The following is a 16437-nucleotide window of genomic DNA, read 5'->3' as shown; positions in this document are numbered from 1 at the left end:
GCATGATTATAATTACAGTTCAACATTATATTAAATACTAATTCACTCCAGATAACATTAGTCAAGAGAATTCTGTTGTTTCCATCTGCAATAATTCGTTTATTGCATTATGGCTCTGTTCCAGGACCATCGACCTATTCTATGGAAAGGGGCAATGAGGGATTTATGGTGCCATAGGTTTGCAACCTACATAGATGTTTGTGTGCAGTTGGCTGAAATGTGTGTCGAAACAGGAAAGGAAAGAGTGCACAGTTCACCATGTAGAAGGAAGAGCTCAGTCAGACCTATAAGTGGAGACTTAACATCGTTTTTAACACTTTAGCTCTTTGTATAAAACTTAGATTTTCTCTGCTGCTAGCTGGAGCAACAGTAGCACAGGAGTAGCTCACAGACAGACTGTTTATTTGGTCTGCTAAACTGTCACCCTGGTGACAGAAAACAGCCACAACCACCTTCAAAGCCATGCACAGGCTCTCCACACGCCTTATTTAAGCCCCAAGGTTGTGAAAGCAACAGAAAACGCTGAGTAAGTGGGCGATTACTGTCGCTATTCTCCTCCACCTCCTGAGTTTTGTAACCTGTGTCACTAGAGCCACAACCAGATTAAAGGCATGAGTGTATGATTGTGTTGTTTCTTTAGCCTCCATTTTAATGATCTATCAGCACAGATGCTCCCTGATTCATAGATTATGCAAAAGGAGATGTTAGAACAGTTTAAAAAGATGAGACTTTCTAAATGACCGGTGCAGTGGGTATTAGGGCTGCACGATTTGGCATAAAATGAGAATCACGATTTTTTTGCTTAGAATTGAGATCACGATTCTCTCACAATTTTCTTTTCCAATATAAATATTTATTGCACTTATTAACTGCACATCAACTTCGTAACAGTTGAAACTGAACATAAAAACAATAAATAAACATAAAAACAATAAATGCCTCACATTTTGTGGTTGCCGCAAAATTTTGTACTGCTTGAAATTCCGTCTCCACCGTTGCTGGACACTGCGTGTACAGCGCAGGTAGTGCAACAACAGAAAAATAGTTGCAGGACGGCACTGTGTAGCGTTTGTCTAGGGTGTTGATCATTTTCCTAAATCCCTCGTTTTGCACAGTGTTGATATATCTTTGGTCAGGTGATAAGTAATAGCCTCCGTAATTTCTTTGTGCCTGCGGGAGTTCGACGTGTATAGGGAAGCGCTGTATAAGGTTCCCGTTATTGATGTTTGGGTGGTTGACTGGGACGAATTTTCTCCTGTCACTTTCTCGTCATCCCTGACGTGTTCTCCGTTGTTTTTTCCCTGCCAATTTGAGCATCACGGCGCAGCTTCTGTATCACGTGGTATAAGGCTCCGCCCTTGTCATTTGTTGAGCAGGAAGAGTGAGCGCTTGTTTTCATGCAGATTACGTCCCGGATCAAAATGCGGTACAATCATTGTCGTCTTTTTTTTTTATTTTTTTTTTTTTAATCGTTGTCATTTGGAAATGAGATCGCACATAAGTATGAATCGAGATCGCGATTTTCTAACGATTAATCGTGCAGCCCTAGTGGGTATACTGAGCTCTTAAGGCGGACAGCATGAAAAGGATCATATGCAGTGCAGTTGGGTTGTAAAGTGGCTTGCAGATTAAATGGCGACTCTGGGCAGACTAAATGTAGTGTGCAGTGCAAGATTTTCCAGTTGTATGTGTTGAAGGAGTGCACTCAGTATGTTTTTTCCCCATTTTATTTCTTTATGCACACCAAAGCCAAAGTAGATCCATGCTCTGATTAATTAAGTTCTCTGTGTGTTAATATTTACAAGGAGACTTCTATAGCATTATATTTATTTAGGTTTTTTTTCCTTCTATATAACAGCTGCTTCTTGAATATGCTACTTTATATGTTTCAATTATGTTTGTCTCATTCTCTGGATGTTTTATGAAGCTGTTTTTAGAACTGCTAAATCTTTGTTTTAAAAAAAGGAATACACAACAGACCTCATTCATTAGCAGTGTGATGTGCTCTTCCTGCTGCTTCCCTTTCTGTCTTGTCTATGTCACATTGTGATATCTGACACCCCACACAGTCCCGGCCCATATGTGCTCACATCATACACTAAGTAACAAAGCAAAAAGTGGCCAAATTAGAGCTTCGGTGTAAGCTGAGTTAAGATGTTGCCTGCCTCATATCCACATGGTGCACAGGCCTATGCCAGATCAACAGCTGTGTTCATCTAAGCTACAAGTCACTAATTACATTGTAAAATACTGGGGTTGGAGGTGAAAAGCAAAGCAAGAGAAATAAAATGTAATAAACTAACCATGAATCAGACAAAAGGCATTACCCTCTCCTCATTGGGGCCTCATTAAAGTGCATGGCAGGTAAACAGATCTTAAAGTTACGATGAGGCCATCTAGCTACCTGTACATGCACAAACACACCCCATAAACACATTTTCTGCCCCTGAAACAGTGTAGCAGGCCGGCTGCAATGATTGTGGCAGTCTGATGAAGATGACACTCTGGGGATTGTGGATAAATCAGGCCAATAACAAGGCCCCTGACGGTCTGCCCCCTTACTCTCCCGGCCAATAAACCCATCTGATCATCCTTTCCAAGACTCTGCTTTCACCACGCTTTGGAGGTTTGGATTTACGAGCTCATCAAAGCCAGATTGGGGATCTTTCGTTGCAACAAAGTGGGACAGAAAGCTGGGGTTTTATTTGAGGGGTTGGCTTTATGGAAATGAAGGCTGAGTAAAAGCATTTACAAGTCACATGTGCAAGGGCGACCGGTGAGAGCAGGAAGGCTGCTGTTGAAATGTTGAGTAGAACACAGACAGGGCACATTATTAGCTGGCAATACTGAATGTCTTTAATCTGAAAGTATTCTGTAGTGCCAATAAAAGACCTACTAACGGAATTGGACTGCAGTGTTGGCAATTGAAAAGGTCTAATTCAAAGCAGGAAAAAAACAACCATTCCCCTTGTTGTCACCTAAACACAAAGCGTGACCAAATTCCAACATGGAAAGACAGATAGGCCGGTGCGCCACACTTCACTGCACTGACGAATGCCTGAGTTTCCACATCCTCCGGGGATATTGAGCTGGTTTTCCAGTGACATGCTCGATACGCATGTTGGGTTGGAGGGGGAGGGGTGAAATCAAGAGTGTGTGACAGAATTTAGTGAAGCTTCAAACATGCACTGTCCAGAGGCTGTCACGGGAAAACATTAGGCTGAAGCTCAGGTCAGCAGCAATTATCATAAATCAATAGAGTGCTCGAGTGAGCAGCTCACTGCTCAGTAAAGATCAACGGCACAATCCAGACACCGATTCCTCATTCTTTCAATCCAGGGCATGCTGTCATTTTAAATTTTACCTCTGGCTAATGTACACTAATGATGTGAAACAAATGTTTTCAAACTCAGTTTAAACATTACAATCTCACTGAGAGAGACAGGACTGAAGAGTAAATTGAACAGCTCTGCAAAGCTGATCCATCATTCAGATGGGACAGGACCAAATGGACTGGAGGATTATTGCCAACGGTCAGCAGTATGAGCTCAGAGGAACACACATTAGTCAAACATGTTTGAAGGACACGCAATAAAACCAGCTAATTGATTCATCTACTGAAACCACAAGGTAATAAAAAGGCCTCAAAGCTAATCTACAGAGCATTAATGCAGATCTCATACAAATGAAAATGTTTATCAAATTTCTAACCGACAATGGAACCAAAAAACAAAAAAAAAAAGAAATACCAAAATATATTCACACTTTCTGACTCTGATTTTCTGAACTATCCAAAACTTTTACATTTTTTACTTCAAAAATAGTCCAGAAATCGTATGTTTTTCTTTCACGTTTCTTTCTTCCATGTTTTATTGTTAGTGGAAGGTTTGACATCTTTTGTCTTATCCAGTATGTAACATTTAGCCTATTCAGTAGTTTGTTTTTCACCCAAACAATGTCATTAGTGTTGAAACTGAAGATCATTAAGATCAGTTCTCTGTTAATTATAACAATTAAATTCAATAAAAAAAAACAAAAACAAAAAAAACAACCTCAAGGCACTTTATAAGGTAAAGAGACCCTACAATAATAGAAAGAAAACCACAGTGATCAGAGAACCCCTATGGGTGAGCAATTTGCGACAGTGGAAAGGAAAAACTTCCTTTTAACAGGAAGAAACCTCTGGCAGCATTAGGCTCGGGGAGTGGTAGCCATCTGCCACGACCGGATGGGGATAAGGGTAGGAAGACAGGATAAAGACACGCTGTAAAAGAGAGCCAGAGATTAATAATAACTAATAATTCAGACTGGTGTATAAACACAGGGTGTGAAAAGACGGGAAGAAGAAATACTCAGTGCATCATGGGAAGCCTCCAGTTGCCTAGACCTATTGCAGTGTAACTAAGCGAAGGTCTCCTGATCCAGCCCTAACCATAAGTATAATTGTGTCCTTCTGGTTAAAAACAATTTAAACCAGCTTTTGGTCTAGCTGAAGTTTTTCACTTTATGGAGGTGATCTCAGTCTGCTTCCAAACCAACTCTAAACCACCAAGTGGCTTGTTTATGTTAAGAATGTGATCCCGCCTTGATTCGACAAAGTGTACACGACAAGTCTGAGCGAAGCACCTTTCCGTGGCCACATATGCTTTGCATTCTGGGATGCAGCAGACTCCCATAGGAGTGCAGATCTCCCAGATAAATATAAATGGCAGGAGTAAATTTTCCATTGTATATACTAGTCCAGAACACAGCACCTATCTATGCAGACATTAAGCATGTGGTTTGTAGGCAGGGACACATTTTGGTTTGCTTGGACTTTTTCTCTGAAAAAAGAAACCGAATCACAGGAAAAAGCTACAAATTTACATCTTGCCAACTGATTCGGACCACATTAAACTATAGTGTGAAGAACCCTTTAGCGTGTTAGCCTGAGACACACATGCACTATTTCAAACCTGTTTCCTGGTTGACTAAATATGTACAAGAACCAATTATTAATAATCATTAAAAAAAAATCAAAGTATCCCTGTGTTTCTTTCAAGTTCTCGTGGCAGGATATAAATGAAAACAGTCCATACTGCACCTTTAATTGGCAGTTATTTTGAAAGTCGATCACTTTCAATCTCTTAAAATGTGATTTTGTGTTTGATTTGTTCAGATACTTGTGTCAGATTTTCCCTCATTAGCCTCTTAAATTCTTTCCACTATCAAGGACCTGTGGTTTGTAATTTGCCATGTTTTAAAGACGACAACGACAACAAGGCTACAGGGTGGCCCTGTCTGTCGCATCTCTTATTTATAACATTTTCAATTTCATTCAAGTGAAATGAAATTAGTGAGAATTAGTGAGGATACAGCCAAGTGGAAAATGAATCTGCCTGTGAGCCACACTTCAGTTGCCATGGAGAAAGTTTTTACATTATCCAAAAGCATTGTGGGCTGTAAGATATTTATAGGCTACAATCAATCTCACAGCCTTGAATTTTATCTATTTATTTTTTAAATCTGGCATTTCTTTAAAAGTCAGCTTCATAGTTTAAGGAGGTTTAAAGATCAGAAACTTAGGTACTAAATAATGAATAACGTGGAAGTTTGAGAATATGATGTACTACAATATAAAATAAAGACTTTTTTGCCATAGAATCAGTATCATATACATAAAGACACATGAAGAGTTTCATCATCACAGGTTTCTCTGAGAACAAAGGAGGCACATTTCTTTCAAACCCAGCGGTGGGATTGTTACAAAAAAGTTAAACTTTCCTTTGATCAGTTACAGAGAGCTGCACTGAGTTTTGTGGAGGTGATAGCTCTCGATGATAACTAAAACACTTTGCAGGTTCAGATAGGATCAAAGGATTACAGATCATGTAGCTGCTGATGTCTAGAAGAAGACAGATCAGTTCTGGGCAGTTAAACAGAGAGGAGGCAGTGTTAGCCTTGCACTAAGTAGCCCACTATTCACAAGAGGGCTATAAAGGAGGGCTTTCCACGTCAGTCTTCGCCAAAAAGATTTAAATTATTACTGCACTTCCTATTGCCTGAAGACACGACTCACCCAACGGGAAACAGTACAAAATAATAAAATAAAGCTCTTTATCCTTTAAAGACATTTTCATTTAGCTCCTGCCCAGACAAGCCCCCTGTGGCTGCGCTGTGAAAGCTGACTGCCCAAGACATAACACTCGCCATGTCTGATAAACCCACTGCTATGGAGAGTATGTAAAGCTTTGGAAAGCAATTAAGGCGGCAGCTCAGAATACACGAGAGGGGGGTGTCTCTTTTCTCGTCATCGTCCCTGCTCTGACAAACGCTGACAGGTACTGTGATGTGGATGGCTGAGCTTGAATTTATGAAATATTCATTTTAACACAGAGGGAAGGTGGGGGTGGCCTATGTATAATTTATAACATCTGTATTTATGTTGAGATGTCATGTGCTTTTTTTGGGAATCTTCATGCTTTCATTTCTCAAAGTGGTAATAATCAGATTGCTTTCAATGTGGTAGTCTTCAGTGTTGTCAGTGCAGGACTGCATAAACATGGATGCAGAGAAATCACTGGTATTGCACTCAGGCCCGACTGCAATAAACGGCCGGCTGGGTGAATTGAGTGGATGCAGCACAACACAAGCAGGAAGATGAGGCGAGTGTGAGCACGTGAATACAGGGGCTGAAGGGTAGAGGATTAAATGAAGCAGTAGAGGACTTCTTGCCCCTCCCCCTGCACCAGTCCATTCCTCTAGCTACACCAGGTTTATTGTACATTATGGTAATTTAAAGGAATAAAGCAACAGCACAGACACAGAAAATACAATGATCTCCCGATTCAGACCAGCAGCATCGGCACTATGAGCGGCCACTCAACCTGTGTTTGGGAGACTGTGCAGATTCACAGATTGTGGGGGGATTTTTTTGTTGTTTGATGGGGCAAACTGAGTGGTTTTATAATAAATCCACAGAGCAAACGGAGAAACAAGAAGTGTGTCTGAGCCGCAGTCATACAATGACAGCCCTGGCACTGTGGTCTCGACTGGCATAAGGCAGTCTGGTGTGCCAGGTGCTGATAAGGGGATTGCTTGGCACAACAGATCATACTCCGTCTGGGATGTTTGTTTGAGAACAGCGTGGTAGATACAGGAGTCAATTCTGCTGTCACACCACTATTTGATTTTGTGTGTCACTGCATGCATATCGCATGAGCGAACGGGCATGCGACTGTGTGTTAAGCGCAAACTGCACGCCTAGCTTTAATGCTGACAGAGGGCAAGATTAAATACCCCTCTTCCACCTCAGCAATGCTGTGATGTTTGCTTAGGTGGGGAAGCTTCAAATCCTCTGGGCTTTCCCTTCATTATCAAAGCCTGCTTATCCTGTGAGATACAAGATAAGATTCCCCTGAGGGAGCGGTTGAACCAACACCCGTCCTGTGAGCTTGTGGGAAAAGCCTGCAAAGGGTCACACGGATCGATAAGGTCAGCCAATCAATCCTGTACAAAAATTAATTTGGCTTGGATAACCCTTTCATGTCTGAGAGGTTGGAGAGAGTGTTTGAGAAAGGTAGGGATGAAAGCAACATGGTGCAAAGGAATCTGCCCACGTGAAGGTAATGTAATGACAGGTTGGGAAAAAGCGCGTGAGTGCCAATCACATGACTCCAAAAATAGGATATAGTCTGTAAGATGTGTGTAGAGTGTGTACACACTGCACGCCCACACACTGCTGACAGACTGACAGTATTGCCGTTGGGCTGTCAATCAAAAGAAGCATTTTGTAGCATCCGGGCGATTTGCATTTCGTGTCCTCAATTTGATACGCAGAAAGAGCCACAGTCCACATTCTCAGACTCATGTCTTTATCTATCAAAGTAAATGAAAAAAATAACAAGTTGTACTCTGCACGCTAAGCCGACACGTGTCAGCGAATGCGACGTAATCACAACAAGACACTGACATTCTCGCCTGAAGGAGGTGTCATCAAACCGCTGACGCATGAATGCAGAGAAACACACACCAGCAATCAATATTCATAACAGATCATTTGCAGCATATATAGCTGGAAGGAAAAGCAATAAATACTGATTTCATGTGTTTCTTTTGTCCTATCAACAATCTGAAATCTGAAGTTATTTAACTGTAATTGTACAAACTAGAGAAAAGGCGTCGCATTTGAGAAGCTGGAACATGCAGTTGGCGTTAGCTTGACAAATGACTGCTGTTAATCAACAATATATTAGTCAACTAATTGATACAGCACCAGGAGGCAAAGCTTGCAGGCGAGCCAAAACAGGAAGCGCAGAAAAGAAATGAAAATAAATAAATAAACATTTTTTTCAGTTTTTTTCATTTCAGTTCACTTTTCATTTCAATTAATTCACAAGTCAGGCTGTGAAATGTTTAAATGTGTGAAACGGAAGAAGGTAAACATACAAAAGAATCCAAATCACTTGATCAAGAAATATTGAAGAACAGTTAACTCCTTCTCGCTATGTGTTTAAGTCTCCCAGTATCAGATGCTTGATCCACAGACTGTATAAAAAATGAACACAACCTTTTAGCATTTGAAAAGTCAAGTGAAATCAATGCACAGTGCTTTAAATGTGCATTCTTTTTCATGACCAGCAGTGAGTCACTTTCCATATGAGGTTATAGTCTCAACTGACTAGACGATAAAGATGGGTATGCTTTGGGGCATGACTACCTGCTCCTCTGATGCCTGGTTTATAAAAACCAACATGGCGATGGCTAAAACGCTGACCATGAGCCCTCAATATGGCTACTTGCATCTTTCATGTACAGTCTGAATTATTCCCAATGTGTAAGGAAAGTCTAAGCTTAGTCCAAGCCAATCTTAACATCTAGCTGAACATCCACATGAACAATCTAGATACAACTAATTCACTTCATATTTACAGTCCACTGACACCTGCAGAGACCTCACAGTTAAAGCAGGTGTGATTAACTTCAAAGCCTGCAAAGCAAAAACATCAAAGACATGGCTCAATTACATGAGGACACATCTGCATTATGGTGGTGCTTTTAATTTAACACAAAGAACATCTCCGTTATTGCCCCAAAACTCAGACTCACCTTTAATTCTAAATTAGAGATCTACTCATCTTATCTGGTAACTGTGCGAGAGTTGCGTGGGTGAAAACTCAGACAAAAAAGAGAAGCGACAGAAAGATATTCACCCTAAGAGATAGAGAATAATGCTAATAATACAAGATTATATCAGGTCCAAAAATACCTCGACGCTTGTATAACTTGGAGTACAGGCTGAGCTTTTCTAGTCTCACAGGTTATTCATATGCAGAACAAAAGCTGGTGAATATCAATGAGAGCACGACTTGGGTCTGGAAACAAGAAGAACCTCATGATCTTGTTTCAAGGGCCGTAATCAGATAATAGCTGTTGATGACTGGAAATCAGAGGTATTTACAATAACAGATGTTTGCAATTAGGAGCCCTTTTACTGTCAATGAATACCATAAAAGGATATTTTTTTTCATGAATTCAGGACAAATTTTAGAGGATGTAAAAGGACGACTAAAAGAGAAGGAAAATATAAAATCAGTGACAACAGGGGGGCTTTTCATTAGTTTCGCCATAAATGTTCGGCAGCACTAAATCACCAATAAATTTCCCATGATATCAGTGTGATACTGACACATCTGATTTACATTTCAAGCTGACATATCTGATTCATAATCTACTGAGATTCAGTCAGACTCTTACTTTCTGGAGGAAGAGGACGATTCTCTTAACCATTTCAGCTCGCTGCTCCTCCAGGCTGAAGAGCGTCCGCGGCGTGCGGATGAAGACCTTTGTTTTGCCGTAGGCCACGTCGTGGTCGAACCCACAGCCCTGCAGGAGCCTCTTGACTGCATCTTTGTCTGATGGCAAGTCGTGGTTTGGCCAGGTAAACTCGGAGATCATCTTATATCTGGAGGAAGGACAAAGTGTTTGCATGAAGAAATGTGCACTGTGTGTCAGCAGATTTATGACTTTAAATTTAGATCATTGTGGGAGGAATTAAATAGGATCTGGATAATTCTATATATATATATATTTCACTTTGCTGAGGACTTGTTTTTGTTTTTAGAACAAATACCAGCAACTAATTAATCTCCCATCAGCCCTAGCTGTACATTACATTTGTTTAAGATGCCAGTATGTCAAATCAAGATGGTACTTCATACCTGCTAAACATCAACATATAAGCAATGCTATAGTTAAATTCAGAGAACACTTTCTGGATATATTTTCAACATCAGATTACACAGATATAACAAGTCCTGGGTTCAAAGACAAACAGTGCAACTCCTTCTAATCTTCTCTATACTTCTCCATCGACACTCTCAAAGCAAACATCGCATCATCATCTTCTATCCTATTTAATTGCAGACTTTAGGGGTGGTTGCCGGAGCTCAGGAGGCCATCACTGCTGCCAGATCAAATCAACAGTTTTCAAAACTTTGCCACGTAACAGCTGCGAATAACAGAGTGTGATCTGAGTCATTTCACAGCTGATCCACTGGTAAGGCTGTGATATAATGCCATCACTGAGGAGGACTGGAGTAATGGAGTTGGATGCCTTGTTAGCATGTTATGCAAAAGTCTCATTACTTAATCCTCAATCCACCAGGATTTCTAGGAGGGCAGTGGGTGAATGTGACAGCTGGGGAATAAGGGTGAGGTAGAATAATAAGGGCGTTAGTTAATATACTGTACACTGTGTCAGTATGAGATTGACCGCATTATGTTCGATTAGAACAAAACAATCTTACAATTATTATATCTACTATCAGTAGTGATCAGTTCCCAATAAGTCATATTTTACTTGTATTTTTAATTAAAAAAAGAACGTGAAGCTTAAAATGTCAGAGGACGAGTGCTATCAGAGGACTCTAAGAATCCACATCTGTCCTGTAATAGTCTTTAAAGTTTAACCCTGATCTTTTGTTCTGTTTTGGCCTCATTACAGAAATGTAATGAGGCCAAAACAGAACATTCTTATAAGCGCTGCTGCGTGCAAGACTTTAAACTGTCGAGATAATGGATTTCTTTGATTGCAGATTTTTATTATTAATTTAGAATCCAGTGAAATATTAATATGCCCGTTGTTAATATGCTGATAAGTTCTAAGACCCCAAGTAATGTCTCTGGATATCTCTTTTGTGTCGAAACACAAACAGATTAAAAGAACAGGACACATGAAAAGCCAGAATCAGCTGGTTTTGCAGCCTATTGTCAAAAACATGCTACATTTCAGCTCTAGATATAAAACAGCCAATTTTAGCAGATGTGTTGGTCAACGGGTGAAAGAAATGCACTATACATCACTACTTGCAGTGCATACATACGTCACACTGTTGTATACAGCCTATACTACCTGCCTGTCACAGGATAGTTAACAGCAGCGCAGAGTCCACAGAACAAACAAGAACTAAACGAGCTCTTGTGAGTTACCCGAGTCCCACTGGGGGCATCATGACGGACTGCACCAACAAAACAATGCACTGCAGCACCTTGACAAAGAAGGCAGGAAGTCAGACACAGGTAGTGCACAGAGAATCCAATTACATTTAAAAATAAAGACCCCCGCCTTGCAGACTAAATGGTGTCCCTCTGAAACTCCCCAGGTGTCTGTGTCTGTGTTAAAATAAAGGATAAAAGTAAAGGTATGCAGGATCCTTAATTTACTGTTATTAGATGATTATTATTAGTGGAAGCAGCAAGTTTATGTCAGAATCAGCTACGGTGATCTTCTATTCTGCTTTATATGTAGCAGTAGCTAATAAGTTTCTTAAAGCTCTGTTTGAATCCACTAAATGTACTGGAATGTACTAAGTCTTTAAATTCAATCTTTTAACTAAAACTTGCAATATTAATTCTTTTATTATTTATAATAGTTATGGTAACATTATGTTTTTTTTCTTGCTAATAACTTTTGTTTCATGTTTCATGATCAAAAAAGTGTTTTAATGAAAGATGTTCAACTTGGACAAATATGTTAGATTTCTTGACTAAATTCCTGTATTGATTTAAGCCTCAGAGGCCAATTACTGCACCTCCAGTTGCAAGCAATTTAGAACTAATTAGAATGTAAACAGGTTTGCAACATGTCGAAGCGTTTGCCTATGAATAAACCACGAGTTTTTAACACAGGTCACTGACTAGTACTTGCTGTTTGTTTGTTATTGTGCCACTAAAACTGGGTAATTCTTCAACAAATTAAGATGCCCTATCAGCATCCCTCTTCAGTAATTATAATCAAATGTGGGTGTTTTAGAATTGCTTTTAATCAAAAGGACAAAACATTACGCTAAATTACTGTTTAAAAAAGAAGACACTGAAGGGATTATTTTAGGATAGCTGCTAGAGATGCAGCTGATTAGTTGATTGGATTCGATGCAACCTGATTAGGTTACACAACACAATATTTACACCCCACAGTCAAGACTTTTTGTGCAATATCCTTGATGCCTGACCGATGCACAGCTTCAGGGGTTCAATAACATTTTAATAATAGTGTTTCAGATGAGGGAAGCTCAGTCTCTTATTGCACAAACATTTTAAAGCTAATCTGAGAAGAAAACGTTTTTAAAAAATGAACCGTACACCACAAACCTTCAAACTACCATACTTTCATCTAGCATGAAAAATACATCAAACTATGATTCATAATTGTGGTCATTTTTCTCAATGGTCTTGCTTAATTGACTGAACCAAATTAATTTACTGCTCACTGAGGGAAAAAAAACTTCAAGGTGCAATTAGATCAGGACCACTTGATCTTTAATTAAATGATTTGGTCTGTTGTTGTTCTAATGCTTTGTTGACATGTGCTGCTGTTAGAAAGCAAGATTTGCTGCATTCACAGTCAGCCCCTTGGGGACCAAAAGAATTAGGAATCCAACCAGTTTTAGATTTGTAAAAAAATTGGCCAAATCAAATATGCAGAGCTACCCGCTGTGGCGACCCCTTGTGAATAAATGAGTAATTGAAAGTAGGTTATTTTTCATCTACTTGGACAATACTCATGCTTCAAAGGCCTAAAATTTATATTCATGTGTGTGTTTATTTTGAAATATTGTATGAAATTTGTCACATTTGATTGTTTTCTTATTGATGTTGTGTAAATGTGCAACACACACTTGGAAATACTGTGATGATTTTGATTCCATCTTATGCATACAAGTTGTAAACAATCTGGGATGCATCTGGGTGTTTCCCAGCACTGAATATTTGATGTCCCGTGGACATGGTCAGGACGGATGATTGAGGGGTGCTCTCCCTTTCCAACCGCCTGCGATATTGCAAAGAGTCAATGATCTGCATGTAGGAATGTCTGCTCAAACTGACCCCAGCATTTTGGCTATGTGAAAAAATTTCTGTATGTTACAGAAACGGTTCACAGAAATTTGTTCATGAGGACATTTAGGGCAAAGAAATAGGCTCCAAATTCATGCAGCTGCTCATTTTACACAACAACTGTCAGTTTAAATATGACTGGGGAGTCTTAAAAGTAGCCTCGGCCTCAGCTTTCGTCAGCTAAAGATCAGGCATCTTGCCTGCCATCTCTACCAGAATGCACCGAATGACTGATTACAGAGACAATAATGAAAGGGAGGTGTGGAAATGACAGAGTCTGTAAATCATGTGTATCATGTTTACTCTGCCATGATAATACCCCAGGACACTCTCACGAAAGAGTCTAAATCTTAAGAGTTCCACTTCTGGGTGAATATTCATAAGTGTGGGTGACACAGATTTATATGACTATTTTGTAGCTCATATTCAGGTAAATCTGATGCAAAGTATTTAATACTTTTACAAGCCAGAAATGTCAAAATATTGGCAATTTCAACTCACATGCAATAAATTGCTGCTTTTTTCCACACAGTTTGTGATGGGCTAGTGTGATAGAAAACAGTAAAAAAATGGCACCTAACATTTTATAGGCAAAAAGATGAATCAAAAACATAAATGAAGGATCAATCGACATAGGTGGTTTCAGCCTTTTAAGTGGAAAGTAAAGCCATTTAAAGTTTCCATATATAATATCTTTAATCATAGGGCAGAGGTGCTTTGAAAGACTGTTTTGGCGAACCTTTGTAAGAAGCGAGGGTACGTCTGTCTGTTGGCGAATCCAGCGCGACGCACTCTGACGTTCTCCAGCAGCCCGAGGTATTCCACCTGATGACGGCAGCGCTCATGCTCAAAGAGCAGAGGGGACTTGACATCGTTGGGCTTGATGCAGCGAACGTAGTAGGGTTCCTGTACAGAGCAACACAAGGTGATTTACACACCAGCCAGTTTTCTACTGTAATTCAAACTGCAGTGGTGATATACAGTAACTATATGCTCTTCTGTAACAGACGTGTATTCGCACGGACACCAGGAACAGCAAATACAGGGGAGTTGGGAAGTTGGTCTTGCACATTAAGGCTTCACCTCATGAATGCTGTTAGATATTATTCATATTTTTCAGGTGTTTTGCCAGGTATTTGCATGTAGGGAATAAAACTAAATGCCTGTAACATTCAGACTGTCTTTTATGTCATCTTTTGCATAACTTTCAGATATACTACTGACAAACAAAACACAGCTTTGAGCAATAATTTCTTCCAAATTAAACCATATCAGGAAGATAACAGGAAGTAGTTTTGGCAATAAGTTTTTATTAATATTTAGCATCTCTGGTGAAGATGATTCCTTTAATACAATCTTTATTTGCCCCTAAACATGAACATTTTCTGGTCATTCACTTCATGTACTTGAGAGTAATATGTAAAGTAAGGTTGAACAGTTTAAAAAATAAAACTTGCAGTATTGCATATCAGCAAGTGTACAGAGGTCGTGTCATTTAACAGGATTTGTAGTCAGAATCTTTCTCTTCACTTTAATTCCTTCTTAGGAACACGTATAGGGTTATAATCCACTGGCTCAATATGAATATTATCTGATGCAGCACTTATGAAAGGTTCACCTTGGAGGCGAGGTTCTCCACCAATGAGATCATAGAATTTTTGAAGAGTGTTGCAGCCGTCAGCGGTCGCTTGGTGACCTCTGTGATCCTCAGTTTGCCCTCAGGCCACATGGCCTTAAGTACTGGGTTGGAACTGGACAGAGAAAAAGTAAAGAGAAAAGATCAACACTTACAAGAGTACTGAGTAAAAAGAAAAGCAGCAGAATTTAATATTTTTCCATGTTAAATGTGACATATGTGTAACATTTCAACAAGATTTTCTAATCAAATCCAAACATGACATTTAATGAGACCTATTATGGTCAAGATTGCACACTGCATCACCTGGATTCTTGTGCATCCCCGTCCATATGCATGATAAATAAAACTAGATTTATGACCACCAGTTCAAATTTATATCCATATCTGTTAAGACTGATATAATACAATTATAGAAGACTGAGTTGTCACTGAGTTGTCGTAATAGGACACAACCATCTATTGTCACAGTGAAGTAAAATGTTGACCTTCTGGGGGGGGGAAAAGGGACATCACATCATCATCTTCTCTAATATGTGTGAACTTTTGTCATAATTATCATCTGAATTCTTGGGTCATGGCCAAAAACATATTTTTGTCTTCAGCCTTCTGGATGACCTTGACCTTTGATCACTTAAATCCAATCAATTCACCCTCGAATCCACGAACTGCTGTTTCTGTTTAGGAAATATCACATTCAAGTGAAGTACAGACGGACAGCATGAAATTATAATGCCTCCAGCAATGCTTGACCCCAGCCTGGATGCATATTGGGGGCATTCTCATAAGGATAACAGCTCCATATGGCCACAACACCATAGCATATGTAGCTTAGCATAGCACATACTCTTCCAGCCAAAATTAACTGATCTGCTTTCAAAAATGTCATGATTCTGATTTGTGTTAAGAATGCCACGAACATACATTAGACAGGTAAGCAATTAGTTGATCACATTTATATTCAGCACAAAAAAAAGCTGAAGAGGACTGGTGAAGAAGAGGAGGAGGAGGATAAGAGCAAGCTGGAAGAGGATTCATTGTACTAGTCCTTCTTTTCAGAGAGCTGTCATGTAATCAGCGTGCTAGAAAGTGAAAGAGACACTTTGAAGAGTGTGTGTGGAGGTGATTGAAAATTGAAGCAGTGTGTATTACTGTGTGTTGTGTTACCTGTTGTACAGCAGTCTCTTGAAATCCTGGAACAGAGTGTCTTTGTTCTTATCAATAAAACCCACCACTGAGTACCTGTAGAAATACAGACAGAGGTAAATGCATGTGTGGACACAGTCTGCACATTTTATGCACACTGCTCTTCTCCAAAGAGGCTGTAAAACATATCCCCCAGGACTCACAACGCAGGTGCCGCTCACATTGTCATTAACAAAAACAAACCACAAATGCATAGGTGAATTTTTATTTCTGCATTTTTA

General features: G+C 39.6%; 1 protein-coding gene across 1 annotated transcript in view; it reads right to left on the bottom strand.

Moving 5' to 3' along the window:
• myo1d (myosin 1D) overlaps window positions 1–16437 on the bottom strand; it is a 118995-nt gene that overhangs the window by 55798 nt on the left and 46760 nt on the right. Inside the window, exons 13-16 of the mRNA XM_063482599.1 lie at window positions 16178–16252; window positions 14993–15125; window positions 14114–14280; window positions 9736–9943 (exon numbers count right to left, since the gene is read on the bottom strand). Coding sequence (XP_063338669.1) covers window positions 9736–9943; window positions 14114–14280; window positions 14993–15125; window positions 16178–16252 — 583 coding nt within the window. The remainder of the gene's footprint in view (window positions 1–9735; window positions 9944–14113; window positions 14281–14992; window positions 15126–16177; window positions 16253–16437) is intronic.

Source organism: Pelmatolapia mariae, linkage group LG8 (genome assembly GCF_036321145.2).
Source record: "Pelmatolapia mariae isolate MD_Pm_ZW linkage group LG8, Pm_UMD_F_2, whole genome shotgun sequence".
Taxonomy (NCBI): Eukaryota; Metazoa; Chordata; class Actinopteri; order Cichliformes; family Cichlidae; genus Pelmatolapia; species Pelmatolapia mariae.
Note: the sequence above shows the minus strand (reverse complement) of the source record. Positions and strands in the feature narration are given on the sequence as shown.